This window comes from Musca autumnalis, unplaced genomic scaffold (genome assembly GCF_047663935.1).
Source record: "Musca autumnalis isolate F117 unplaced genomic scaffold, ASM4766393v1 scaffold_3, whole genome shotgun sequence".
Classification (NCBI taxonomy): Eukaryota; Metazoa; Arthropoda; class Insecta; order Diptera; family Muscidae; genus Musca; species Musca autumnalis.
Window position 1 is genome coordinate 5,500,235 of NW_027411866.1, and position 26,323 is coordinate 5,526,557.

At 34.3% G+C, this 26,323-nt stretch overlaps 2 protein-coding genes across 2 annotated transcripts; both read right to left on the minus strand.

Annotated features, from left to right (window-relative positions):
• Positions 1-34: 34 nt before the first annotated feature.
• LOC141400013 (vanin-like protein 1) lies at positions 35-10,486 on the minus strand. The gene is made up of 4 exons (XM_073979415.1): positions 10,288-10,486; positions 9,452-10,097; positions 351-1,050; positions 35-281 (listed from the first exon to the last, which is right to left on the minus strand). The coding sequence occupies exons 1-4, from the start codon at positions 10,345-10,347 to the stop codon at positions 107-109; spliced, it is 1,581 nt and encodes a 526-aa protein (XP_073835516.1). The 5' UTR covers positions 10,348-10,486; the 3' UTR covers positions 35-106.
• Positions 10,487-10,808: 322 nt separating this feature from the next.
• Positions 10,809-23,315, minus strand: LOC141400014 (vanin-like protein 1). Its single transcript, XM_073979416.1, has 4 exons — positions 23,084-23,315; positions 22,249-22,894; positions 11,332-12,034; positions 10,809-11,262 (listed from the first exon to the last, which is right to left on the minus strand). The coding sequence occupies exons 1-4, from the start codon at positions 23,141-23,143 to the stop codon at positions 11,088-11,090; spliced, it is 1,584 nt and encodes a 527-aa protein (XP_073835517.1). The 5' UTR covers positions 23,144-23,315; the 3' UTR covers positions 10,809-11,087.
• Positions 23,316-26,323: the final 3,008 nt, after the last annotated feature.

Sequence of the window (26,323 nt, forward strand, 5' to 3'; positions counted from 1 at the left end):
ACTCACACAGAGTTTACATTCATAACCACCTTGATTTTCTTTTGGATTTTTCTTCTTTATTCTCTTTCTTTTCTTATTCCTTAAAACATTGGCTTAAAAATAAAACTTATAAAACTAGATTTAATAGAAACATCACAAGACCGCATAATAACGAAATACCTATCGAAGCAGCTCCGTCACCTTTATTCTCCGCATATGTGTCATAATAATTGCCATAAATGGAAAAGGCCAAAAGGTTACTCGTGGTGGTGTTCAATGAATAACGGACCTGGATTTGATTGCTACAGTTCAAGGAAGAAATAAGTTATTTAAAAAAACAATTCCTTAATAAAAATCTTCTCAAAACTTACTCTTTGGTCTCCACCTCGGACCATTCAAATTGACCCACTGGAACAGGCATAACATCAGCCGCCCTTAAACTATTTGGCATCAATAGAAAACCATCACTCTTGGGGTAAGTACCCGTAATGGTAACATTTTCAAATACCACATCGGTATCGAAATCAAATATTTTACCACAATCCATAATATCCTCCCCGATACAAGAGAATAGGGCACAATTTTTTAAATAATTTATTTCGGCAGCCACTTCGTTGCGTATACCATCATAGACACCCAAACGATAATGGTAATGCGTGGAATTCTCAGTCAATGCCACAGGTTGCCATTTCAAATCAAAAGCACAACAAAATGAAGTTTTGCTAAAGCAAAGATCTTGTTTCAGACTAGTGCCCTGGGATAAATCGATCAAAACACTTTCATAACTTTGTAGATAATCCCGTTTTAGGTAGATATCAGGTTTGGTGAGGCGAGGTGTTATTGCACCTGGTGCAACCGATCTCTTCTGACGATGTCTCTGTGTTTCATATTTGGGCACTTTTGCGGTGTAGAGTTTACGTTCTCCCAAACCTGTATTCATTTTAGCCACTATAATGCCATTGCGTCCATTATAAATACCTGAACCTGTACTACCAACCGAAGGATTTGAGGCACCAGCTGCAAGGAAATTTACATCATTGCCGTAAGACCAGGCTTGATGGATTTGAACGGCTGAAATTAAAAATAATAAAAAATTACAACTCTGTCTCATAACTGAGAAGTGAATATAAGGTAATTCCAGCATACTTTAGGAAGTTAAGTGAGAGAAAGAAAATAAGATAATGTGGCAATTATGATGTCACAGTTTCAATGAGAGTTTTTACTTCAATTGTGACAATATTAGCAAATTGACAATTATCCATTATTAAAATAATTAATTAATCTATTCTTAATTTCCTTAAATCACGGCACATACGTTCCGTTTAGTGCCGAGTTACAACAGCTTTGTTCCTTTACGTTTTAATGGTTAATAAAGTAAATACTACAACAAATACAACACACAATCCCGCGACGGCCGGTTCAATGCACCGAATTGACTCGGAGGAATCTTCGACCAGGGGCCGTCACCTCAACAATTATGTGTTTGTGTTCGTGTATTTTTTTCACCATGGGAGCGGCACTTTATCCCGGAATGCCTGCTCCGAGCACTTCTGGTCCGTGCCGGGATAGAAATGAACCCCGGGCCAGTATGGATCTGTTCCGTTTGCCAGATCCGCATCCACCACATGTCAACAATGGTGAGATGTAATGGATGTATGGAATGGGTGCATTTTCGTGGATGCTCTGGCCTTAGTAGCACCCGGGATTACAGCGACTGGTATGTTGCTGCTTGCTGCGTCAGCACATCTCCCAGTGCATCTTCTACGTCGTCGTCGTCTGACTCTTCGTCGTCGTCCGAATACGACACGCCTGCTGGGCGAGCATCTAACACCACATGTTGTTGTTCAACGGCCCGAAAATGCATCATTCCTGCAATTCAATTGCAACGGTCTCCGCAATAAGGTCAGTGAAATTGTGGACTTTATGAGTCGGAAAAACATCATGGTCGCCGCGATCCAGGAAACAAAGCCACCTGTAGCTTACGTTGTGATGGTTACAACGTTTTGCGGAAGGATCGCACAAGAAGCGGAGTAGGAGAACATGCCTTCCAGTCTGCCCAGTACATACCTATCTCGCTTGAGCTTGGCTCTAGTGACCCATACATGGAGTGTATGGGGGTAGCAGTAAAGTGTGGTACTGCCGAGGTAGAGCTGCTTAATGTGTACATAACGCCGGCGTGCGACCGAACAGTCATGGTGGCTCTTGACCTATCGAAGGCCTTCGATACCGTCAACCATGCCAAGCTGTTCGAGGATATAGAGAAAACTAATTTCCAGCCATGTTTGAAACGTTGGGTAATCAACTATATGTGTGGACGCCAGTCGTTTGTAGAATTCAGAAACAAGAAGTCCAAAACCCGTAGAGTGAAACAGGGAGTTCCCCAAGGAGGGGTGATATCTCCGGAACTGTTTAACATCTACCTTTCTGAAATTCCACACCCTCCAGACGGCATAGAGATCGTGATGTATGCGGATGATTGCACGATCTTGGCGTCGGATCCTATGGTCGATGACATATGTGATATGTCTACATAGCCGACCTAGTGCAGTTCTTCCATCTGAGGAATATGAAAATATCCGCCGCTAAATCCACAGCCACGCTGTTCACCACATGGACGGCTGAGATGAGGCTCCCACGGAACATATTGTTCGATGGTGCACTGATTCCGACCACTAACTACCCTGAAATACTGGGTGTAACGTTCGATAGCATGTTCAAGTCGTCCGCGCATGCCACGCTGACGACGCATAGCTTACCACAGACCGGCCTATTACATTGTAGGTGGTCAACAAGGTTTCTTTATCAGCACCCCAAGTGCTGCCGGCCAGCGACTTGAGAACCTTGTTCTTACTTCTGATCTTATTGCAAAGAACATATACATATATTCTTATGAATGCTACCGAAAATAACGATATGTCTATAAATTATTTGAATTGAAAAAACCAATAATTTTTCACATTTGATTGAATATTTTGGAAAACATGAATGAAAATTCGTTACATTTTCAAATTGAATGTTTCCACATCATTCCACTAAATGCATAATTTCTCGCAGAAAGTAGAATTCTTGCAGAAAAGTTTGGGGTCGCTGGAAATTCATTGAGAAAGGAGAAGCTGGTTCAATCTTTTGTTTTTGAAATCAAAGAAGCACGTGTATATTAGGGCTTTAGTTTTTTCTCAAATTTAACAAAATACCTCACATATTAACAAACGTTGTACTGCCTCTATAAGCGGTGTTTCATTGTGCGGCTCGTCGTTCGGACTTGGAGGAGGTTACATATCATTGATATGAAGAAGTCTTTCTGGGAAATAGTTTTTTTCGGAATGATATATTTTTTCCTCAAAATATATACATATATATCCCTAATGTACATCGAAATAGAAATAAATATATAAAATGTCGTATGGAATTTGACACTTACGTTACAACCCAGTTCAATCAGCTGTGTATTGCCGTTACCTTTTATTGTTCTACCATGGGTAACTAGACGTTTACACAAGACAGTCTGTCTGCACATACAACTCTGATTTACTAACACATACATACATTTGTCGGCTGTCTCCAAGCTGTCCATCATTTTTTCACAGACAGCCGGGTTAACAAATTTTTGAAATTTTTTTGTAGAAATAAGTGAGATTATAATTGAAATGTGTTGAAAACAAAATATGTGAACGGAAAACAAAAAGAAATCGACGATTTTCATTCCTAATTCTACAACTGTTTTTGCAGTTGTCTGGACGCCTACGTCACACAGGCAAGTTTTGGGGTTTTGACAATCAAAACATGAACTCAACTGTCCTGCCATGTATAAACGCAGGGTAAATAAGGTAAAAGAGAAAAAACTCTGTCAAAATTGCTCTCTCATGACAAGTTTTACCAGAAAATTAAAGGAACGGAAAAACGGTACATCTGGTAGCAATGTCAAAAAGAAACAAAAAAAAAATAATTTTCTTTTTTATTTCACTGTTTTAATTTTGTATGTGCCGGGGCCATTAGTTCAGGTCCACACCAGGCGTTCTTAGTTCGAATTCCCCACTGCAGCAATTTCATGATTTTACTCTGTTATGTCCCGGTCTACACTGAAGTGATTTCAATAAAATAAGTTCGTGAAATTATGCGTTCTTAGATTGACGAATTCGTCTGTGGAATTCTCTTCCAAATCAATTGCAACGCATCAGCAACGTTCATACATTTAAAATTAAACTTCAAAACTATTTTCGAAACAATGAAACTAACACCTAATCCTATATCATTGTTTATGTTTATTTTTATTTTTTCACTTTTTTCCTTTTTATACCCTCCACCATATGGAGGGTATAATTAAATTTGTCATTCCGTTTGTAACACATCGAAATATTCGTCGGAGACCCTATAAAGTATATATATTATTGATCAGCATAAAATTCTATGTCGATTTGACCATGTCCGTCTGTCCGTCCGTCCGTCTGTTTGTCTGTCTGTCTGTTGAAATCAAGATACAGCTCGCAATTTTAAAGATAGAGAGTCAAAATTTGGTACAGAAGTTTTTATTACTTGCAGGATGGTTGGTATTGAAAATGGGATATATCGGTCCACGTTTTGATATAGCCCCCATAGAACGGTACCCCCCGATTTTCGGTATTTTTAAGGTTTTAGCTTCATTATCCTACCAAAATGGCTGAGATTTGGTACGTAGTCTTCTTTAGGGGTATAAAACTTTTCCCCAGAATTTTGTCGGTATCGGTCCACACCTTCATATAGCCCCCATAGAACGGTACCTCCCGATTTTCGGTATTTTTAAGGTTTTAGCTTCATTATCCTACCAAAATGGCTGAAATTTGGTACGTAGTCTTCTTTAGGGGTACAAAACTTTCCCCCAGAATTTTGTCGGTATCGGTCCACACCTTCATATAGCGCCCATATAACGGTACCTCCCGATTTTCGGTATTTTTAAGGTTTTAGCTTCATTATCCTACCAAAATGGCTGAAATTTGGTATGTAGTCTTCTTTGGGGGTATAAAAATGTCCCCCAGAATTTTGTCGGTATCCGTCCACACCTTCATATAGCCCCCATAGAACGGTACCTCCCGATTTTCGGCATTTTGAAGGTTTTTGCTTCATTATCACACCGAAATGACTGAAATTTGGTACTTAGTCTACGTTGGTGGTATAAAATTTCCCCTAGAACTTTGTCGGTGTCAGTCCATGCCTTCATATAGCCCCCATAGAACGGTTCCTCCCGATTTTCGGTATTTTGAACGTTGTGGCCTCATTTGGTATTTAGTCTTCAATGTGATATAAAACTGTTCGCCAGAAATATGTCTGTACAGGTCCACACTTTCATATTGCCCCATTTCTGACTAAATTTCGTCGGTATAGGTCCACGTTTCGATATATCCCCCATAGAACGGTACCTCCGGATTTTCGTAATATTGAAGATTGTGACGTCAATATCCAACAGAAATGGCTGAAATTCGTTATTTCGTCTTCCAAGAGTTATAAAATATTCCAGAAGAGTATTATCAGTATAGGTCCACGTCTTCCTATATCCCCATAGAAGCTTACTTTTTGATTTTCGGTATTTTTTAGTTTTAGCCACATTCTCTTACCGAAATATAGGAAATTTGGTATTTAGTCTTCTTTGAGCCTAAAAACTTTCCGTCAGAAATTTGTCGGTATAGATCGACGTTTTGAAATAGCCCCCATAAAATGGTGCCTCACATTGTTTTACCGAAGTTGCTGAAATTTAGTATTAAATCTTCTAATTATTCCATTCTAGTTATTCTAATTATTCCATTTTACTTCAATACAACTGGTGGTGGAGGGTATAACAAGTTCGGCCCGGCCGAACTTAACGCCGTTCTTACTTGTTCTTGTTTAGCTTTAGTGTTAAAACCCATTATTTAGTATTAATATTAATCTTGTATTGTGTTTTTTATTATATAACTGTTATCCCGTAAATTATTTTTTAAGAAGGATATGTATCTACTACAATAATTCCTGTACTTTAATTTATAAGATTTTTATCTTGTTGTGCAGGAATATCAAATAAATAAATATCAAATATCAAAAAAAAAAAACAAAATAGAACGGGCCGTTTGTTTCATACGAGTATTGCAACAAAGCAAAATTGCAGAACACATGAAAGCGTGTGCAATAGTTTTTTGAAATTATGTGGTTTTCTCAGAAAATGCAAAATTTCATTTAAATTACTCTAGTGTGGCCCGGGACTAACAGAAACAACGGAAAACGAATGAAAAATAACACTTTGATGTGCAGATAGAATAACACATAGATTAAAAATGTCAGTTCCATTGCATAAATAAACTTCTTCCAAGGACGTTTTCAGTAGAAGAGCACATAAATCTGTTTGGCTGCTATGGTAATAAACGACTGAAACGCATTTCACACTTGCATTTAAAACAGGTGTTTTGGGAATTTATGTCGTATATTTAACAGATATTCTATGGAATTGACAGCTTAAATGACGCATGTTTTATAAAATATGTAATAGCTATATTACACCATATGTTTTTACATGTATGTTGTTTGGGTATATACCATGGTGGAATAAGAAGTTGTTACATCAAATCATACCAAACGTCAAATTTGGTCACATTAATGTATCATTGTGAATTGCTTGTTTACATTTTGTATGTGTTTTTATGCACAATAATGAATTTTGACAACTGGTGTGATAACCAGCTGTTTTTGCCGCTGTACCTGTATTATTGTGCGATGGTATATACTAATATACAGACCAGCTGATGCCATACATGTGAAAAACATATTAGGTGTGTACGATAACCCAATAATTTGTACAAATTCGTACAAATTATTGCTGAATGCTGTTCGATAACAAAATTATCCAGCAAAAGAGAGCGAGTTTGGAGAGATTTTTGGAGAGTTTTGTGACTGAGAACTTGCAAATTTTTGCTGGGAAAATTTGTCCCGCAAAAATTTGCAAGTCTGATCAGCTGACTTTTAATCACATGTTCAATGTAAACAAATCGAAATGTTAACATTTTCGACCAAGAAAATTTCACGATTGCACATTTTTTTAGATTCTAAAGCGTTGTGGATAGGATTAAAGCATTAAATAAGTAAAGTGCAATTTTAAAATTTATGTTTTTGTTCCGTTTGGTTTAAAATATCAAAAGAAACAAAAACAAATTTCATACATTTTCGGAAACAGCTGACTTTCTTGCAAGTTTTTGCAAAATGCTGTTCGATAACTTTCTGCAATTTTTCTTGCTTGAGAGAGTAAAATTCACTGAGAGAGGTTGCTGGAACTGACTGAGTAATTATTGCTGGGAAAGTTATCGTACACACCTATTGTAGTATTAATAGTTAGTGTATGAGAATGGCTGCTTGAGCCAGAGCGAAATAAAACACAGTAAAGTTTCTTTTAAAATAATATATAATGTCACTGGGGCAACTTTATTTAAACAGAAATTATAAATAAATATAATTTGCAAATATTTCTGCTCCCGATGGGACACTTAAATAATTAATTATAATATAAAACACTTAATATAGGTGTAAACAGATGTTCGTTAATCGCGATTTAGTTTAGTTTCTGTGAACTGGGTTAATGTTTGTTTATAGCAGCACGGCAGAATTTAACAAAACGAATTATTGCAGAAAGGCAGAGAATCATAACAAGACTAAAAAATTGATTTTTAATTGTCCACATAACAAGGCAGCATTTATCTTATTTACTGTCTCTGCTTACGCTATGCTTTGGCTACGTTGTCGCTTAGTCGATGGTCAGACTAGCAAGGTTTCATGAAACCAATTTCGTTAAAGTTTCTTTTAAAATTTCGTTAATGTCCACACACGTTAACGTGAAATTTAAGATCTTTGCGTGTCCTCTTTATTTTACCATTCGCGTTTGTGTTTCTCATACCAATAAAAACAAAACAAACCTAAATAAACTAAAAACCAACACTAAATAATTAACATTAATAATTAAATTAATATTAATAGTTAAAATTTCACTATTTCATTAATTAAATGTTTTTATTAAATATATTTATGTTTGTTTTGTTGTTAACGTTTGCTTGAGAAAATAAAAATGAAAGAAAATTGAAGAAAAATCTTGCAACGAAGAACAAGAAGAGGCAACACAACAAACACAGAAAACCATGTACATTGGTTTCACTACTTCATACCCCTCGCCTATAAACTTGACGTCGCCATGTTGAAATCGTGCTAGTCTGACCATCGACTTATTGGTGCATTATTGTAAATAGAGAAATTTACCCAAACAAAATAATAAGGTGGATCGACAACAACAACAATACTAACGCATAGCCTAACAGAGGCAGTAAACAAAGATCAAAGTCCAGCTTATGCTGTGACAAAATTTGGCCTTGAAAGAATGCGACAGAAAAGGGAATAGAAAATTTCTGCATTAATAAGCAATTAGGTATGCCAGTTGAGACAATTTAAAATAAATGTGGGGACATGTAATAATTAAGGGAGCAAATGTTATAAGTATTATCGAAGTAAAAGTTAATGATAAATAAAATAATAATTATAATAAATTGAATAGAAAAATGAATTATCGAAATTAAAATAAATTAATAATGATAACTAAATAAAATAATTGTAGAAATATACAAAATTAAATGATAATGAAATAAATGAATAATAATTAATTTTGACGGAAATAAATAATATAAATAATGACTTTTGCTCCAACAGTTAGAGTAGTGCTATTTTAATTGATAGCTAGTGTAAGTAGAATTATCTTGTAAGCAATTAGTATCTAAGATAATTCAGATAATTATGTTACTCTCTTGTACATAAGAGAGTGGAGCGTTGTTGTTATTATGTGTGGTGGCATTGGTGATAGCGATCGACCAACGAGGTTATTAAGACCAGTTATTACAACTAGTTTTTGAATAGAGACACACATAAGAACAAACACACCCCGCTCGCCCGCAATAAATAATTGTGAATAGAAAATAATAAAGAAGACGAAATAAACAATTTTAAACAAACAGTGTTCCCCTTTAATAAACACAAGCCTACTACAATATGGCGTAATATAGTCATTAGATGTAAAAGCCGCTTGATGGACATAACAGATAAAATCGAGTCTGAAATTTGTGCAGATTTTTTTGCGAACCTATTTTGCAGGGTTAATAAGGTCTAGCATGAACTTTGATGTTTGTCTTAACCTTTGACTTGTTTTGAGCCAAATAACTATTATTATTCACAGCAATGTCTATAATCTTTATTATCTATCACCCCATGTGCATTTCTCGTTTAAAATATGTCCCGATGACTAGTCACATACCTACGTAGCTAGCTTATCGTTCACACGCGCCATTGCCTGACCGCAAATAGACCATATTGATTATATTTCTTAGTTTTCGATAAGATTTTTTATGCAGATATCAGAGAAACTTGTGTTTAACTATCTGTCTAGTAGTGTAGACAGATAGTAAGGTAGTGCATTGTTGTTGTTAACTTTTGTACTTACCGGTTAAGAAAGGTAGCTGCGAAAACCACATGGTAGTGAATACAAAATCCTTAATTCCATATTTATCGGCCATTTCTTGGGCGGGTGTGTAGAACAAAATATCAAAACATACAAAATGGCCAAAACGTACACCAAAATCGGTATCGAACCAACCAAACTCCGGCACCAAAGTCGAATTTTTATTTTCGCCATACAAATGGACTTTGCGATAACGAGATATGACTTGACCCTGGCGATCGAATACCACATTTGTGTTGTAAACATTTAGGTCATTACTGGCACAAGGTCGGGGATCCTCGGGAACGCTTGAGCATAATTCCTTTTCGGTTAGATTTATTACCAAATAAAGTGAATGTTTACGTGCCGCACACGATAATTGTTTGAGAAGGTCATGATAGGTATTCTCTTCATCATCACATGGCGCAATAAGACCCTTGGTGGGATCTGGTACAAACGTGGCTTGATCGTTGCTGTTTAAAGTGCCTTCGGGAAATGCCACAATATCTAAATCGCCAGCTTCAGCAGTGTTCAAAATATCCAAATAACCATTTAAATTATCATTCAGCCTGCCAGATGAGGTTAAAGCGACACCGGTACGAAATTCTACCACTCCTGCATTATAGTATAAATCCGAGGGTAGACTTGCCTATGAAAACAATTATCAAAACAATAATAAAATAATTTCAATTTGCAAACATGTGCCGGCTTATCAGGCATACACCATCAATGAGGTGTTGTTTGCCAAAAGTCCAAACAGTTGAGTAACCAAAACAAACGGTTTTCTATTTTTGCAAAACTTTTCCATTTCATTATTATTGTGTTCGGTCGGTGTCTACCTGTGTTGATAACTGTATGAGGATAGTTAATCCCAAAATAACTGCAGACCTAATCAACATTTTTACTTTTAAAATTAGCAACCGCTTCCGTATAACTTAACTCTACTACTATTTCTACTTGTCACTGCCAATACCAAAATATAACTGTCTGATAATTGGTCAGTGTTAACACATTTCAATACTCCGATAGACCAAAGCTCTTTCATCACACGTTTCATTTAATCTAATCGTTAAATGATTTGTAATATCAAGACTACCGGGCAACGAATCCGATAGATTGTTTACGCACTCGGGGCTACATTTTGGGTTATTTAAGAACGCACAAACGCACACCAAGTGCGCCATATTTTTTTAGTTTTCATTAATTTGCAATTAAAGACAAATGTTTATTCAATGGACACTTCATATGTAATCCATAAATAAATTACTAAACTCCTCTTTTTATTGCCTAAATCTCTCAATTCAATTCTATGGCAAAATGATCTTCATTAGAATTCCATTGATGAAACCACCTTAAAGTATTCTTACTTGAAGTAATGATTTTATTCGAAGCTCTTTTATTTTTTATTTTTCTTTTTTAATCTCTTTCTTTTCTTACCCTGCGTTTACAAATGCCAGTATTGGCAAGACAATAGCAAAAATACAAACCTTTTTCACAAATACATTTACAAATTTTTAAATACGCATAGAGAAAAGTATGAATGTATAGGTGAAAATGGTTTATAACTTTGCTATTGTTTTGCCAATACTGCCCGTGTGTAAACGCCTAGTAATGTAGAATATTTCCTTAAAAACTAAATTTACAAAACTAGATTTAATAAAAACATCACAAAACCACATACTAACGAAATACCCATCGAGGCAGCTCCGTCACCTTTATTCTCAGCATATGTGTCATAATAATTGCCATAAATGGAGAAGGCCAAAAGGTTACTCGTGGTGGTGTTCAATGAATAACGGACCTGGATTTGATTACTACGAATTAAGGAAGAAATAAGTTAATAACAAAAACAATTCCTCAGTAAAAATCTTCTCAAAACTTACTCTTTGGTCTCCACCTCGGACCATTCAAAATGTCCCACTGGAACTGGCATAACATCAGCCTCTTTCAAACTATTTGGCATCAATAGAAAACCATCAATCTTGGGGAAGGTTCCGATTATGGTAATATTTTCAAATGCCACATCGGTATCGAAATCAAATATTTTACCACAATCCATAATATCCTCTCCAGTACAACTGAATAGGGCACAATTTTTTAAATAATTTGATTCGGGAGCAACTTCTTTGCGTAGATCATCATAGACACCCACACGATAATGGTAATGGGTGGAATTCTCTTTAAATGCCACAGGTTGCCATTTCAGTTCAAAAGAACAGCAGAATGCGGTTTTGCTAAAGCAAAGTTCTTGTTTCAAACTGGTACCCCGAGATAAATCAATCAAAACACTTTCATAACTTTCTAGCTGATCCCGTTTAAAGTAGATATCTGGTTTGGAAAGGCGAGGGGTTATGGTGCTTGATGGTCCAACGGATCTCTTTTGACGATGCCTTTGTGTTTCATACTTGGGTACCTTTGCGGTATAGAGTTTACGTTCGCCCAATCCTGTATTCATTTTAGCCACTATAATGCCATTACGTCCATTATAAATACCAGAACCTGTACTACCAATCATGGGATTTGAGGCACCAGCTGCTAGGAAATTTACATCATTGCCGTAGGACCAGGCTTGGTGGACTTGAACGGCTGAAATTACAAAAAAAATAGAATTACAACTCTGTCATACAACTGATAAGTGAAATTTTAAATTAAAATTTAATTAAAGAATTTTAGCATATATTGGGGATATGAGACAGGGAAAGGAATGATACCTCATTTAGACTAGCCAAAAATCCTCAACTGGATTTAATAAATCCAGTACAAATCTCATTGCATTTAGATATACCTTTGGAGGATTTAAATGACAGTCAGCTGATTTTTGTTCATAGCACAATTACCAAGGTAGATGCATCAGCCCATTGTACAATAATTCTTAGGTTGGCCACATCTAACAGCTGATTACAATTTTTTTTTGTTATGGCTTAATCTGTCAAAACCTTGTTGACATGCAGAGTTGATATTTATTATTGATCAAAAAATTCAACTCTGTTTTGTTTTCATTTCAAGATTTCGTTCTTCTTCTTCTTTGTATACTCATCCGTTATCATTCATCAAAACAATTTTGACGTTTTAAGCCATAGCGACAGGGTTGTATTTTTTGGCGATTCTCATACCTGGCCTACCTATGAATTATTGTACCATGCATCAGCTTATCTGATCGAATATGAAATGTCAAAAGAAGTTGTTGTAAATTGAATTCGTCTCAAAAAACATACGGAGAATTATAAATTTATTGTTTAGTATTGAAAATGTTAGCACAATATAGGTCATTTATATATGACATCATTAGCCGGATTTAGCCCATTATCAGGTTTTATTTGCTAAATACGTCCAAAATCTTACAGATTTCCCATACAAAAATAAATCCACTTATTGAGTGGATTTGTTTTATACCCCGGTTACACTATTGAAGGTTAACCCACTGGGTTTAATAGATCCAGTGGCTTAATCTTAGCGGGTTAAACTTAGCTTTTCGAGGATATAAACTGTCAGTTGATGTTTGTTTACGTATACATACAAAATAACTAATAAAGTCGTGTGTTACACTTTTACAATTTCTCGTATGCGATATCGTCCCCTCTTTGCTCATATTGGTATGTTTTACACACAGGGATACATTTTTGTATCATGGTATCAATCGTACTTTTTGTCAAAGACATAAGCTGTGTTCCAGAACTAAAAAGTTTTTACAATTTTTACGACTTTTACACATTTTACTCGAAAAAGCGTTCCCGTACACAAAAAAGTTGTAAAATGTTCACTTCTCTTTAAACAAAAATGGCGCTGAATGGCGAAAATAGTAACATGGTTGCCGGCGTCTGATTGGCTGATACGCCGACTTTGACATTTGTTCTTTTTTTACGTATTTTCCATTTTTCCGTTCCCGAACTATTTCAGAAAACTTGTGTGTAAGAACAAATTTTTTGCAGTTCTCTCTTTTACGAGTTTTACCATTAAAAAGTACGGGAACGAAGCTATAAATACAACAAGATAAGAAATTTTTTTGCTACCATTCTTCAGTGAATGGCTTTTGAATTTAACATGATAGCTGTGTCTTTTTACGTGATAATTTGTAATAATTATTACGAATGTTGCATTTTTTATATTTATACATTTTTAGGTATTTAACCGAATTTACCGATCCAATTGACATAGAATTATTCTTGAATAGATCCTTGAATTCATAAATTTGGTTTCTGATACCATTACATGAAATGTTCCTCCTTGGTTGCGATTTTGAATTAACTGCAACCTGTTAAGGGTAATGTTTCTATACAAAGTTTCGTAAACATTTTTTGGTTGCATATATTTTGTCTAGTCTTAGTTGTATTTATGTCTTTGTTTTTGTTAGTCTGTGTTTAGACACACAAATTTCTCGGGAAAGTAAAATGAGTTTTTGGGAGAGAGCGGAGAGGAAAGAGCTCCTCAATACTCTTTCCTACCCCCTATTGCCTAAAAACTGAATTTACTTTCCCGTGTGTCTAAACACGGACTTAAAAAAGTGTCTAATAAAAAAATAAATAATTTTATGATTTCCAAATAACTTTAGATTTATTAACTCCATAAAATCTCATGCGACCAATCGTAAAAGTGTAAAACTCGGCAAACTCTGTTGCAAAAACAGTTGCAACTTTTGGTACTTTTTGAGTAGAGTTGGATTTTTTTGCACAAATACCGAATACAACACTGTATTTTTGGTGGATTTGTGCCGGATTTAAAATAAACCCAGCCATGAGAGGATTTAATTTTTGTATGGTAAATCTGGTCAGATTTGAGCAGATTAAGCAAATAAATCCTCATGAAGTGGGTTAACCCGACAAAAAGCTGTAGTGTAACCGTGCTATAAAATCCTGCATAAATCCTCTTATACAACTCTGTTTTTGCAACATGTTGCTAGAAAATACAAAAAGTTGCATGCTGGTACAAGAAACAAGGTAAATGCATCGGTGAATTGCTACAGCAAAAATAATTTAAAATGTCAAAATTTGTAAACGAGCCGAAAAAATTAAATTTGCTTTGTTAGACTATGTTTACATTTACGAAATCCACTCGATTTCATCTGTCAATTCCTTTGTGTATACGTCAAATGAAAACTCATCTGAAATCGATTGGATTGTATTTGACGTTTGAGCAATGGAATTGACAGTTGAAATCGAGTGGATTTCGTAAATGTAAACATAGTATTATACAAAGTTGATTTTAATCTACCAAGACTAATATTTACGATGTCTAAGAGATAAAATAATTCTTTATTTGCTCATTAGTATCATAAAGTGCTAACATTTTCAATATCAAACAATAAATTTGTAATTTGCTGTATTTTTTTTTTTTTTTTTTTGTGACGAATTAAATTTAGAAAAAATTCTTTTGACGTTTCAAATTCGATCAGATGGGCTGATGCATCTACCTTGGTAATTGTGCTATGAACAAAAATCAGCTGACTGCCATTTAAATCCTCCAAAGGTATATCTAACAGCGTGTTTTTGTAAAAGTGCTTGCCTGTCACACGAACCGTTCGTACTAAAACGTATACGTTCAAAATTTGGTTCTTGTAAAATTTTACGAACCATTCGTTTTTATCTAAAAGCTTTCGTCTATTGCATAAGAGCTTATATATTTCAGGGTTTCCATGATACTTATTTAGTGAATTTTGCATAGGCATCTGCACGTAAAATGTGCTACGTGATGGCAACCCCGATAAACAGATGACAAACAAAAAATAAGAAAAAAATGTAATCAAATTTGTCCAAAAATTGTTGTGATAATATGAAGAAACGGATGTACATATACGCGTGTGCTTCTATGGAAATATATAAAATTGAATTCCCTTCCAGTTTTCGTGTGTTTTGTGCCATTTATAATACCCCGGTTACACTATTGAAGGTTAACCCACTGGGTTTAATAGATCCAGTGGGTTAATCTTTGCTGGTTACACTTAGCTTTTCGAGGATATAAACTGTCAGCTGATGTTTGTTTACGTATACATACAAAATAACTAATAAAGTCGTGTTTAACACTTTTACAATTTCTCGCATGAGAAATCATCCCCTCTTTGCTCATATTGGTATATTTTACACACAGGGATACATTTTTGTATCAAGGTATCAAGCGTAATTTTTGTTAAAAAAGTGTCTAATGTAAAAAAATAAATAATTTTATGATTTTCAAATAACTTTAGATTTGTTAACTCCATAAAATCTCATGCGACCAATCGTAAACGTGTAAAACACGACAAACTCTGTTGCAAAAACAGTTGCAACTTTTGGTACTTTTTTAGTAGAGTTGGATTTTTTTGCACAAATACCGAATACAACACTGTATATTTGGTGGATTTATGTCGGATTTAAAATAAACCCAGTCGTGAGAGGATTTAATTTTTGTATGGCAAATCTGGTCAAATTTGACCAGATTAAGCAATAAATCCTCATAAAGTGGGTTAACCCGGCAAAAAACTGTAGTGTAACCGCACTATTAATCAAATTATTTAATTTTCATTCAAAACGATGGGTCTTTTCCATTCGCTTATTTTTGACGTATTCGTTCGTCTGATTTTGTTACGAAAACCAAAAAAATACGAAAATAAAAAGCTTTCATTTGTTTGTCACACGAATACAAACGCCAACCGCTATGAAAACCAAATTGTGTCTTCTGTTTGGTTTACATTCGGCGTCTTTTCGTGATTTCGAAGGCGTTTCGTGATTTCGCGCGGAATCATGCAAAATTTATCATGATTTCGCATACAAAAATGAAATCATCTTATTTCGTGATTTCAGCGAAATCAACATCGAAATCACAGTACACATGATATACAACCTTGCTTTTGCCTTAAAAAGTACCAAAAGTTGCAACACTTTTCACGTATCACAATAAACAAGGTAGATGTGCGAATTGCTGGAACAAAATATGTTAATATCAAAATTTGTAAACAACGTGAAAAAATATTAAATTAAATTGTTACAATGCTATTTTTCATTGTGTTCCCGTACTTTTTTTAATGGTAATGTTAAAAAATAGACCGAATTGTCAAAAATTGCTTCCCCATACAAATTTCTTAAAAAATACGGGAACGAAAAAATGACGGAAATTGCAAAAACTCCAGCAAAAATGCCAAAATCAGCGTATCAGCCATCGTGTTCAGATTCCAAAAAACATGCTGCTAGTTTTTACTTGGCCAAATTTTTATAGCAGAGAACAGGAGAAGAGACTTTTATTCAAAATCAAGTGCAAGTCTTGCTAGATTTCGGAGTACTGGAACGCATTTCTAGCACTAAACGGGGAAAATACTGCAAGTAGTAATATTTTGCAGTTTCTGAACACAACTTTTATGTATCAAAATTTATTATTATAATGTCTCAACGATAAAATCATTTTTTTAGTTTTTAATTTCTTAGTATTATAAACAATTAATACGATATATAGATAATTTTACGATCATTTTCGAAATGATGCAGTAAAGTTCTATATTGTCGTAAATTTTTGATGATTAATTCAATTTACAACAACTTTTTTCGAAAATTCATGTTCCATCAGCTGCGCATTTGCATCTACCTTGATTATTGTGATATGCTTGAAATCAACAAAAAAATAAGTGTAAACACCGGGGTGTATTTCAGGATTTCGTGAAATCCAGTGGATTTTAGAGCGCAAGTGTAAACTTGGCATTCGTTCATGAAATCGACGAACGAATGGGCAAAAACATTTTACAAAAACACGCTGTAAATGCAATTTGTTCTGGATTTATTAAATCCAGTTGAGGATTTAGTCTAAATGAGCCATTATGTCACTAATGCTAATTAGTGAGCAAATAATGAATTATTTTATTGTTTAGACATAGTTAATATTAGCCTTGGTTGATTAAAATTAATTTGTATATCAAAGCAAATTTAATTTGTTCGCCTTGTTTACAAATTTTGACATTTTAAATTTATTTTTGGTCTGTTCCTTTACTTCTGAAAATGGTAAAACCGGCAAAAGTAGTAAATGTTGACAACTGCTCCCATATGATTTGTATTGTGTCTAAAGTAAAGGAACGCTTTTCGAGTAAAATGTGGTAAAACTTGAAGATTCTTGAACGTAAAGGAACAGAGCTTTTGATGTAGCAATTCACCGATGCATCTACTTTAGCTCAATTCCTTTACGGGCAAGAATCTTCAAGTTTTACCACTTTTTACTCGAAAAGCGTTGCTTTACTTCTGACACCATACAATTCATATGAGAGCAGTTCACAACTTTTGCTACTTTTGCCGGTTTTACCATTTTCAAAAGTAAAGGAACAGACCATTTGTTTCTTATGCAAGCTTGCAACTTTTTGTATATTCTAGCAACATGTTGCAAAAAACAGAGTTGTATACGAGGATTTATGGCGGATTTAAAACAAATCCACTCAATACGAGGATTTATTTTTGTATGGGAAATCTGGTAGATTTTGGCCAGATTTAGCAAATAAAAGCTTTGTTCCTTTACTTTTTTAATAGTAAAAGCACCAAAAGAGAGAAGTTTTCTCTTCTCTCAGAGAACTGTGAAAATTGCTCTCACGTAACAAGTTTTGCACAAAAGTAAAGAAACGGAAAAATAGTCGATCTGGCAGCAATGTCAAAAAAAAAGCAAACATGGCTGCTTAAAAAAATAATAAACAAAATAAATTTCACAGTTTTTTATTTTTTTATTTCACTGGTTCACATTTTTATTATTTTATTTTATTTCTTATTATTTTGCTTTGACAAAGCGCGTAGTTTTCTTTTTTTTTCCTTTTGCCTTAATTGTCAGCTTCCAGTTGCTTCCAGTTTTACTACTTTTATTTGACGTTTCCGCTATGGAATTGACATTTTAAATCCAAACCCACTGGGTTAATCAGGTTAAGTGTAACCGGCGTATTATAGTACGTTTATATATAAGCGGATTTAACAAACCTACTGGGTTTTTGCAGGGTTAACCTTCTTTATGAGGATTTATTTGACGTATAGGCAATGGAAATGACATATGAAACCCAGTGGGTTTGTTAAATCTGGTCATATATAAAAACGTACTATAACCCTGCAAAAGGCTATAATATAAACATGGCCTTAGCAAAGTGGCAATTAATAATTATTTAATGCCATGTTCATACCGCCACGATACATAATTCATAGTAACAAAGTTATTTTTTTTTATTATTTTTTGTTAACTGTTTTAAATGGAAATTTGACACAAGAATAATATGTTTTGACATCAACGGGAAAAAGAATTATCTTTCCTCCAAATATGTGTTCTGTATGAAACTGCACAACTTTCATTCATGTTTTCTATTTTTTCTTCCAATTGTTGGTATTTTTCAATTCATTTTTGATTTCTCTATTTTCAAAACCAACAGAAGAGAGACATGTTATCATTACTTTTTGGTATACAGACTTTTGTCTATTTGTTACATTGTTGTTTCCAAGTTTTTAGGCAATTATGGACATATTCTTGGTTTACATTTACGAAATCCACTCGATTTCAACTGTCAAATCCATAGGTTAAACGTCAAATGAAATCCAGATGAGATTTCGGATTTCGTAAATGTAAACTTAGCAATATGGACCACAAACGTACCATGAAGGAAATAGGGAACACCTTGAACCTTTGAATGTATCTCAATTTCCATTCATCTTTTGCATATTTTCTAAAAACTTTTGCATTTTGAATATATTTTTTTAAATTAATTTCTCGTAGGAAATCGAGCTTTATGATCAATAATGCATCTGAAAAAGGAAAGCCGACAACTCGAACCCACACACTTACCACTATGTGACATGACATGTTTCGCCTTTGGTAATGAAGGCTCCTCAGACATATCGGATGTGGGATGGCTTCGCTATCATCTAACTTTTGCTCTTTCAAATGCAATTTGATTTTTTACAATTCTGAATGTTTTGTTCAGTAATTGTATGGCTTTCATGTCAAACGCTTCTTATATTTTTTATTTGCTATTTTGGGCTGTCATATTTATTTTTTCGATAAATTCTCTCATTTTTTCGATAAATACTCTCATTTGTTAGAGATGGGACTAATATTTTCTTTGTTCGTAGGGTAATTTAAATTGAACAATGTACAAAAAACGTTGTTCGTTCTCAAAATTTTGTATGGGAAATGGAATAATTAAATCGTAATTTGGGTTCGAACAACGACTAGAGAGCGAATCACCGTCAGTATGAACGAAGCACAAATAGAATTAAAAATTCTATTTCTTAATTTCATTTAAAGAAATTCTCTCACCTTCTTTATTTATTTACTACATTTATACCCCGTTTGCACTTAACCGGATTTAATAAACTCACTGGGTTTCAAATGTCAATTCCATAGCACAAACGTCAATTAAATCCTCATAAAGTAGGTTAACCCGGCAAAAAGCACTAATGCAAACGCCGTTTTAAACGCATTTTGCACTTGCCCTTAAAACAGGTGTTTTGGGAGTTTACGTCATTTATTTGACAGACATTAGGTCTGTACGATAACTCAAAAGTTTGTGCAAATTTGTAAAAACTTTTACAAAATGCTGTTCGATAACAAACTTGTAAAGTAAAAGAGAGCGAATTTGGAGAGAATTGTGAGAGAATTTTGGAGAGTTTTGGACACTTCTGTTACTGAGAACTTACAAGTTTTTGCAAGCAAAATTTTCCTTGTAAGAATTTGCAAGTTTGATCAGCTGATTTAAATTCGAATGTTGTGTGGCGGACTTTGCAACTCTTGGCAAAAATATAAACAAAGATTTGTTAATTAAAACAATTACAAGATAAAAAAGAAGAGATAACTAAATAAATTATGAAAAACTACTTATTTTGTAAAATAGCTTATTTTGTAGTTTGTGATGATTGTTTTATTTCTAAGGTATCAAATCCCAGCAAAAAGCGGCGCATCCATGGAGTAGGAGGAACACTATGTGGACAGCCAGCCGTTAATTTATGATATGGAAAGAGAATTATGTTTGTAAGTCCCAATTTACATTAGGCGAGTTTACTTGCGGCAATTGTCAGTTTGATGGAGAGAGAGGTGAGGCATATGGTAACCCTTTGCCTCTCAGCCCCCTCTCTCACCTACAAACTGACAATTGCCGCAAGTAAACTCGCCTAATGTAAATTGGGACTAACAACGGATAATCAAACAATTTTCGTAAACAATCTTCGATTGTTAAATTAAATCTTATCCGCCAAACTTCTTTTTTGTCAAATCAGCTGATTTCTTGCAAGTTTTTGCAAATTGTTGTTCGATAACATTCGGCAAATTTTTAACTTCTAGAGAGTAAAATATGTGGAGAGAAGTTACTGAGAACTTGCTGAGTACTTGCAAGTACCTTTTACTTGTTATCTTAGAGACCTACTGTATGGAACTGACAACTTAAAAGATGCATGCTTTATAAAACAAGTTAAATGTAAAATGCGTTTTAACTTGCCGTCATGGTGGAATAAGAAGGTGTTACAATCATACCAAACGACAAATTTGGTCACAATAATGCATTGGTGTGAATTGCTTGTATACAATTTTGTATGAGATTTTATTCACAATTGGTCTGTTCCTTTACTTCAAAAAAAAGTAGTTTAAGTTGTAAACTGCTCCCATATGAATTGTATTGTATCTGATGTTTTTCGAGTAAAAAGTGGCAAAACTTGAAGATTCTTGAACGTAAAGGAACGGAGCTAATAATGCATTTTAACAAGTGGTATGAGCTGTGTTCCTTTACTTACCTGAGGTTACCATTTTAACCATTTTTAACCTGCAAAGCGTTCCTTAACCCCGAAAAGTGGTAAAACTGGAGCAATTTTTAAGAGAGTGAGAGGGAGAGAGAGCGAAAATGGCTTTCTCTTCTACCACAGGCTACCAGCAAAATTTCTGCAAATAGAAATGGCAGAACTGATTTTTCGACTTTTGTTTGACGATTATTTCACAAAATGGACGAAAAACCGAAGAAAAAGTCGACACTCTTCTCTTTTACCACTCTTACCATTAAAAAAGTAAAGGAACAAAGCTATGATCATCAGCTGTTTTTGGCGTTATATACATATTTTATGAAGTGGCCTGGCCACATATCAAATTCACATTGATCACATAAAAACCAGCCCAGTTGAACATTTTATACATTCTACAACTACGAATAAAAATAACATTTTGACGTGCATAAGGAATTACATATTGATGGAAAAAATGACAGTTCCTTTGCATAAATACATACCGGGGAAAAGTCTATTAACTTCTTCCAAGGACGTTTTCTAATCTTCAATACTAAAATGCAACCGAGAAGCACATAAATAAATCTTGATGCATCATGATGGTAAAAAAAAATAAATGACTGACGGATAAGGCAAATAAAATCGACTTTGAAATTTATAGAGGTTATCCATTAAAAACGAATGAAAAACTATTTTAAACGACATGTAGCATGAACTTTGATGTTGGTTACCGTTACTTTGACTGTTATTGTTCACAACAATGTCTCTAATCTTTACTACCTATACCTCCATGTGCATTTGCACTTTTGAAATATGTCTCGATGACTAGTCACATACCTACGTAGCTAGCTTATCGCCAACACGCGCCATTGCCTGACCGCAAATAGACTATATTGAGACTTTTTTATTGGTATATAACCTGATTTTAAATATTCACTCGATTTCAAATGACAATTCCATTGTGTATATGTGAAATAAATCCTCATACAGAAGGTTAACCCGGCAACAAGTTCTAATGTAGACAGCGTTTAAGATAAGATTCTGATGCAGATATGAGAGACACTGATGTTTACCTATCTGTCTATAATTGTTATTGTTGTTGTTCACTTTTGTACTTACCAGTCAAGAAAGGTAGCTGGGAAAACCACATTGTAGTGAATACAAAATCCTTAATTCCATATTTATCGATCAATTCTTGGCCAGGTGTGTAAAACAAAATATCAAAACATATAAAATGGCCAAAACGTACACCAAAATCGGTGTCGAACCAACCTAACTCTGGTACTAAAGTGGTATTTTTGTTTTCACCCCACATATGGACTTTACGATAACGAGATATAACTTGACCCTGGCGATCGAATACCACATTTGTGTTGTAAACGTTTAGGCCATTACTGGCACAAGGTCGGGGATCCTCGGGAACGCTTGAGCATAATTCCTTTTCGGTTAGATTTATTACCAAGTAAAGTGAATGTTTACGTGCCGCACATGATAGTTGTTTTAGAAAGTCATGATAGGTATCCTCCTTATCATCACATGGTGCAATAAGACCCTTGGTGGGATCAGGTACAAACGTGGCTTGATCATTGCTGTTTAAAGTGCCCTCGGGAAATGCCACAATATCTAAACCGCCAGCTTCAGAAGAATCCAAAATAGTCAAATAACCATTTAGATTATCATTCAGCCTGCCAGATGAGGTTAAAGCGGCACCCGTACGAAATTCCACCACTCCTGCATTATAGTATAAATCCGAGGGTAGACTTGCCTAAGAAAAAAATAATCAAAACAATAATAAAATAATTTGCAAATGTATGCGGCCTGCTTATCAGGCATACGCTATCAATGAGGTGTTGTTTGCCAAAAGTTCAACTGCAGTTGAATAACCAAAACAATTGGCTTTCTCTTTTTGCAAAAGTTTTCCATTTCATTATTATTGTGTTCGATCGGTGTCTACCTGTGTTGATAACTGTATGAGGATAGTCAATCCCAAAATAACTGTAGACCTAATCGACATTTTTGCTTTTAAAATTAGCAACCGTTTCCGTATAATTTAATTATATTCCGTATAACGTATTCTACTTGTCACTGCAAATACCAAAATATAACTGTCTGATAATTGGTCAGTGTTAACACATTTCAATACTCCGATAGACCAAAGCTCTTTCATTGCACATTCCACTTAATCTAATCCATTGATGCTCAAAATATTTTGTTCATTAATCTCTCTGAGAGTGTCTTTCCGTTGCTAAATCACGGCAGATGAGAAAAAAAGGGAACGCGTGTTGTTTTTGTAGTCACGTTAACGTATATGGATGATCTTGGCTGATCTAATCTTTAAATCAGAGTGAGGCAGAGAACATTTTTGGGTCTCTCTTGTGCTCTCAATGAGCGTAAATTTGTTGTTGTTCACAACGTGTTAGCATCTACACAGGCTGTGAGCGATAACAAATTTACGCTCACTTAGAGCACATGGGCTCTCTTGTGAGTCACAATGCCTCCTCCTGCTTTAAATGATTTGTAATGTCAATACTAGCAAAGAAATTAAGTGTTATAGCAAAAAATTAAATAGCCTCGAAATTGTAGCATACCTTAGGGGGAACTGCAATTAGTTGTAGAGGGAAAGTAAACACAGGGATATAGATCATAGAGAAATCAGGAAAAATCAAGCCATATTTACCAAGGCAGCTGCATTAGCCAACAACTAAAACAAAAACCAGTTTAAAACTTTGAAATGTCAAAATGTTTTCCAAAAATACACAAAACTTTTTAAACAAAATTTCATTAGGGAGGTATTAATAAACGCATTATTAAAAATTCAATTTTCATTTAAAATCTTATTTTTTAATTGTTTGTTGTATGTTTTCAATTACAACAACTTTTTTGGCAGCTCGCAGTACCCTGAATATCTGTCAAATGATGCAAAAAAACGTATTTTAGGTGCCAGTGTATATTATGTTATAGTTAGAGTTGTATAGTTCATGAACGAACTAGTTCAATTGAACGATTCATTGAATAGAGCGTATGAACTAGATCAGTCCATATAGTTCATTATAGTTCAATAGTTTACTAAACTATAATCAGTCGGCGACCGTACGATCAACGAACGAACGATTCGCAATCTAGTTCAACATGTCGTTCACATATGCATAAAGTTACGCCGTCGTCTGTATTAAGTGATGCCTTCGTAATGTGATGAGTTTGTTTGTTTACGTTTTGGATCAAGGTACAATGAAAAGCTCTTCAAAAGTGAAGATATCTTCAAAAACAGAACAAATTCCACATATTCCCATATTGAATGTGCCTTGTTCTGGATAGAAAAAAATAAATAAATAAAAAGAAACACACACGCACAAAGCTTTTTCGCATTGACAGTTTCTACACCATACAACATAAGATTTTTGGCAGCCACATAGTAAATGAAGGAAGTGTTTTCTTAAATTAATACCAACTTACACTATGTTTACATTTACGAAATCCACTCGATTTCAAATGGCAATTCAATTGCTCAAACGTCAAATGAAATCCAATCGATTTCAGGTGAGTTTTCATTTGACGTATACCCAAAGGAATTGACAGATGAAATCGAGTGGATTTCGTAAATGTAAACTTAGTATTATAGCTCATTTAGACTAGCCGTAAATCCTCGACTGGATTTAATAAATCCAGTACAAATCTCATTGCATTTAGATATACATTTTGGAGGATTTAAATGGCATTCAGCTGATTTTTGTCATAGCACAATTACCAAGGTAGATGCATCAGCCCATCTGAACAAATGTGAAACGTCAAAAGAATTTTTGTAAATTGAATTCGTCTCAAAGAAAAATACGTCAAATTTCAAATTTATTGTTTAATACTGAAAATGTAAGCACATTATGCTACTAATGCTAACTAAAGAGCAAATAAAAAAGTATTTTATCGCAGTTTGCCCATCTAAAATAAATAAACGAATTATTTTATCGTTTAGACATCATAAATATTAGTCTTGGTTGATTAAAATCAACTTTTTACATCAATACAAATTTAATTTACCCGCCTTGTTTACAAATTTTTACATTTTAAATTATTTTTAGTGTAGCAATTCACCGATGCATCTACCTTGTTTCTTGCGCCAGCTTGCAACTTTTTGTATTTTCTAGCAACATGTTTCAAAAAACAGAGTTGTATACGAGGATTTATGCCAGATTTAAAACAAATCCACTCAATAGGAGGATTTATTTTTATATGGGAAATCTTGTAGATTTTGACTGGATTTAGCAAATAAAACCTGATAATGCGCTAAATCCGGCTAATGGTGTCATATCTAAATGGCATATTAATCTTTCTTTATGAATAGAATAAAACACGTAAATGTAAAGGCCTACATACATAAGCTGCCTCGCCTGGTTGCCTTGCTTGCTTCTGATAAATGAATAAACAAAGACATAGAACTGGAAAAGATGCATAATAGCTCATTTAGACTAGCCATAAATACTCGACTGGATTTAATAAATCCAGTACAAATCTCATTGCATTTAGATATACATTTTGGAGGATTTAAATGGCAGTCTGCTGATTTTTGTTCATAGCACAATTACCAAGGTAGATGCATCATCCCATCTGATTGATTTTGAAACGTCAAAAGAATTTTTTGTAAATTGAATTCGTCTCAAAAAACATACGACAAATTACAAATTTATTGTTTAATACTGAAAATTTTAGCACATTATGCTACTAATGCTAACTAAAGAGCAAATAAAGACTTATTTTATCGCAGTTTGTCCATCTAAAATAAATAAACGAATTATTTTATCGTTTAGACATCGTAAATATAAGTCTTGGTTGATTAAAATCAACTTTGTACATCAAAACAAAATTTAATTTTTCCGCCTTGTTTAAAAATTTTTACATTTTAAATTATTTTTAGTGTAGCAATTTACCTATGCATCTACCTTGTTTCTTGTGCCAGCTTGCAACTTTTTGTATTTTCTAGTAACATGTTGCAAAAAACAGAGTTGTATACGAGGATTTATGCCAGATTTAAAACAAATCCACACAATACGAGGATTTATTTTTGTATGGGAAATCTGGTAGATTTTGGCTGGATTTAGTAAATAAAACCTGATAATGTGCTAAATCCGGCTAATGAAGTCATATCTAAATGGGCTATAATGCACAAATGTTTATGAAACAAAGTATATAAACATTTTACTAA

Bases quoted from the DNA above. Each gene is read 5' to 3' on its own strand.
- LOC141400013 (XM_073979415.1), bottom strand. From the start codon at position 10,347: ATGTTGATTAGGTCTGCAGTTATTTTGGGATTAACTATCCTCATACAG. The intron at 10,098-10,287 runs GTAGACACCGAC...TTGTTTTCATAG, and splicing joins TCATACAGTTATCAACACAG to GCAAGTCTACCCTCGGATTT. The intron at 1,051-9,451 runs GTAAGTACAAAA...TTTTAATTTCAG, and splicing joins GCAGCTACCTTTCTTAACCG to CCGTTCAAATCCATCAAGCC.
- LOC141400014 (XM_073979416.1), bottom strand. From the start codon at position 23,143: ATGTCGATTAGGTCTACAGTTATTTTGGGATTGACTATCCTCATACAG. The intron at 12,035-22,248 runs GTAAGTACAAAA...TTGTAATTTCAG, and splicing joins CCAGCTACCTTTCTTGACTG to CCGTTCAAGTCCACCAAGCC. The intron at 11,263-11,331 runs GTAAGTTTTGAG...CTTAATTCGTAG, and splicing joins TCCGAGGTGGAGACCAAAGA to TAATCAAATCCAGGTCCGTT.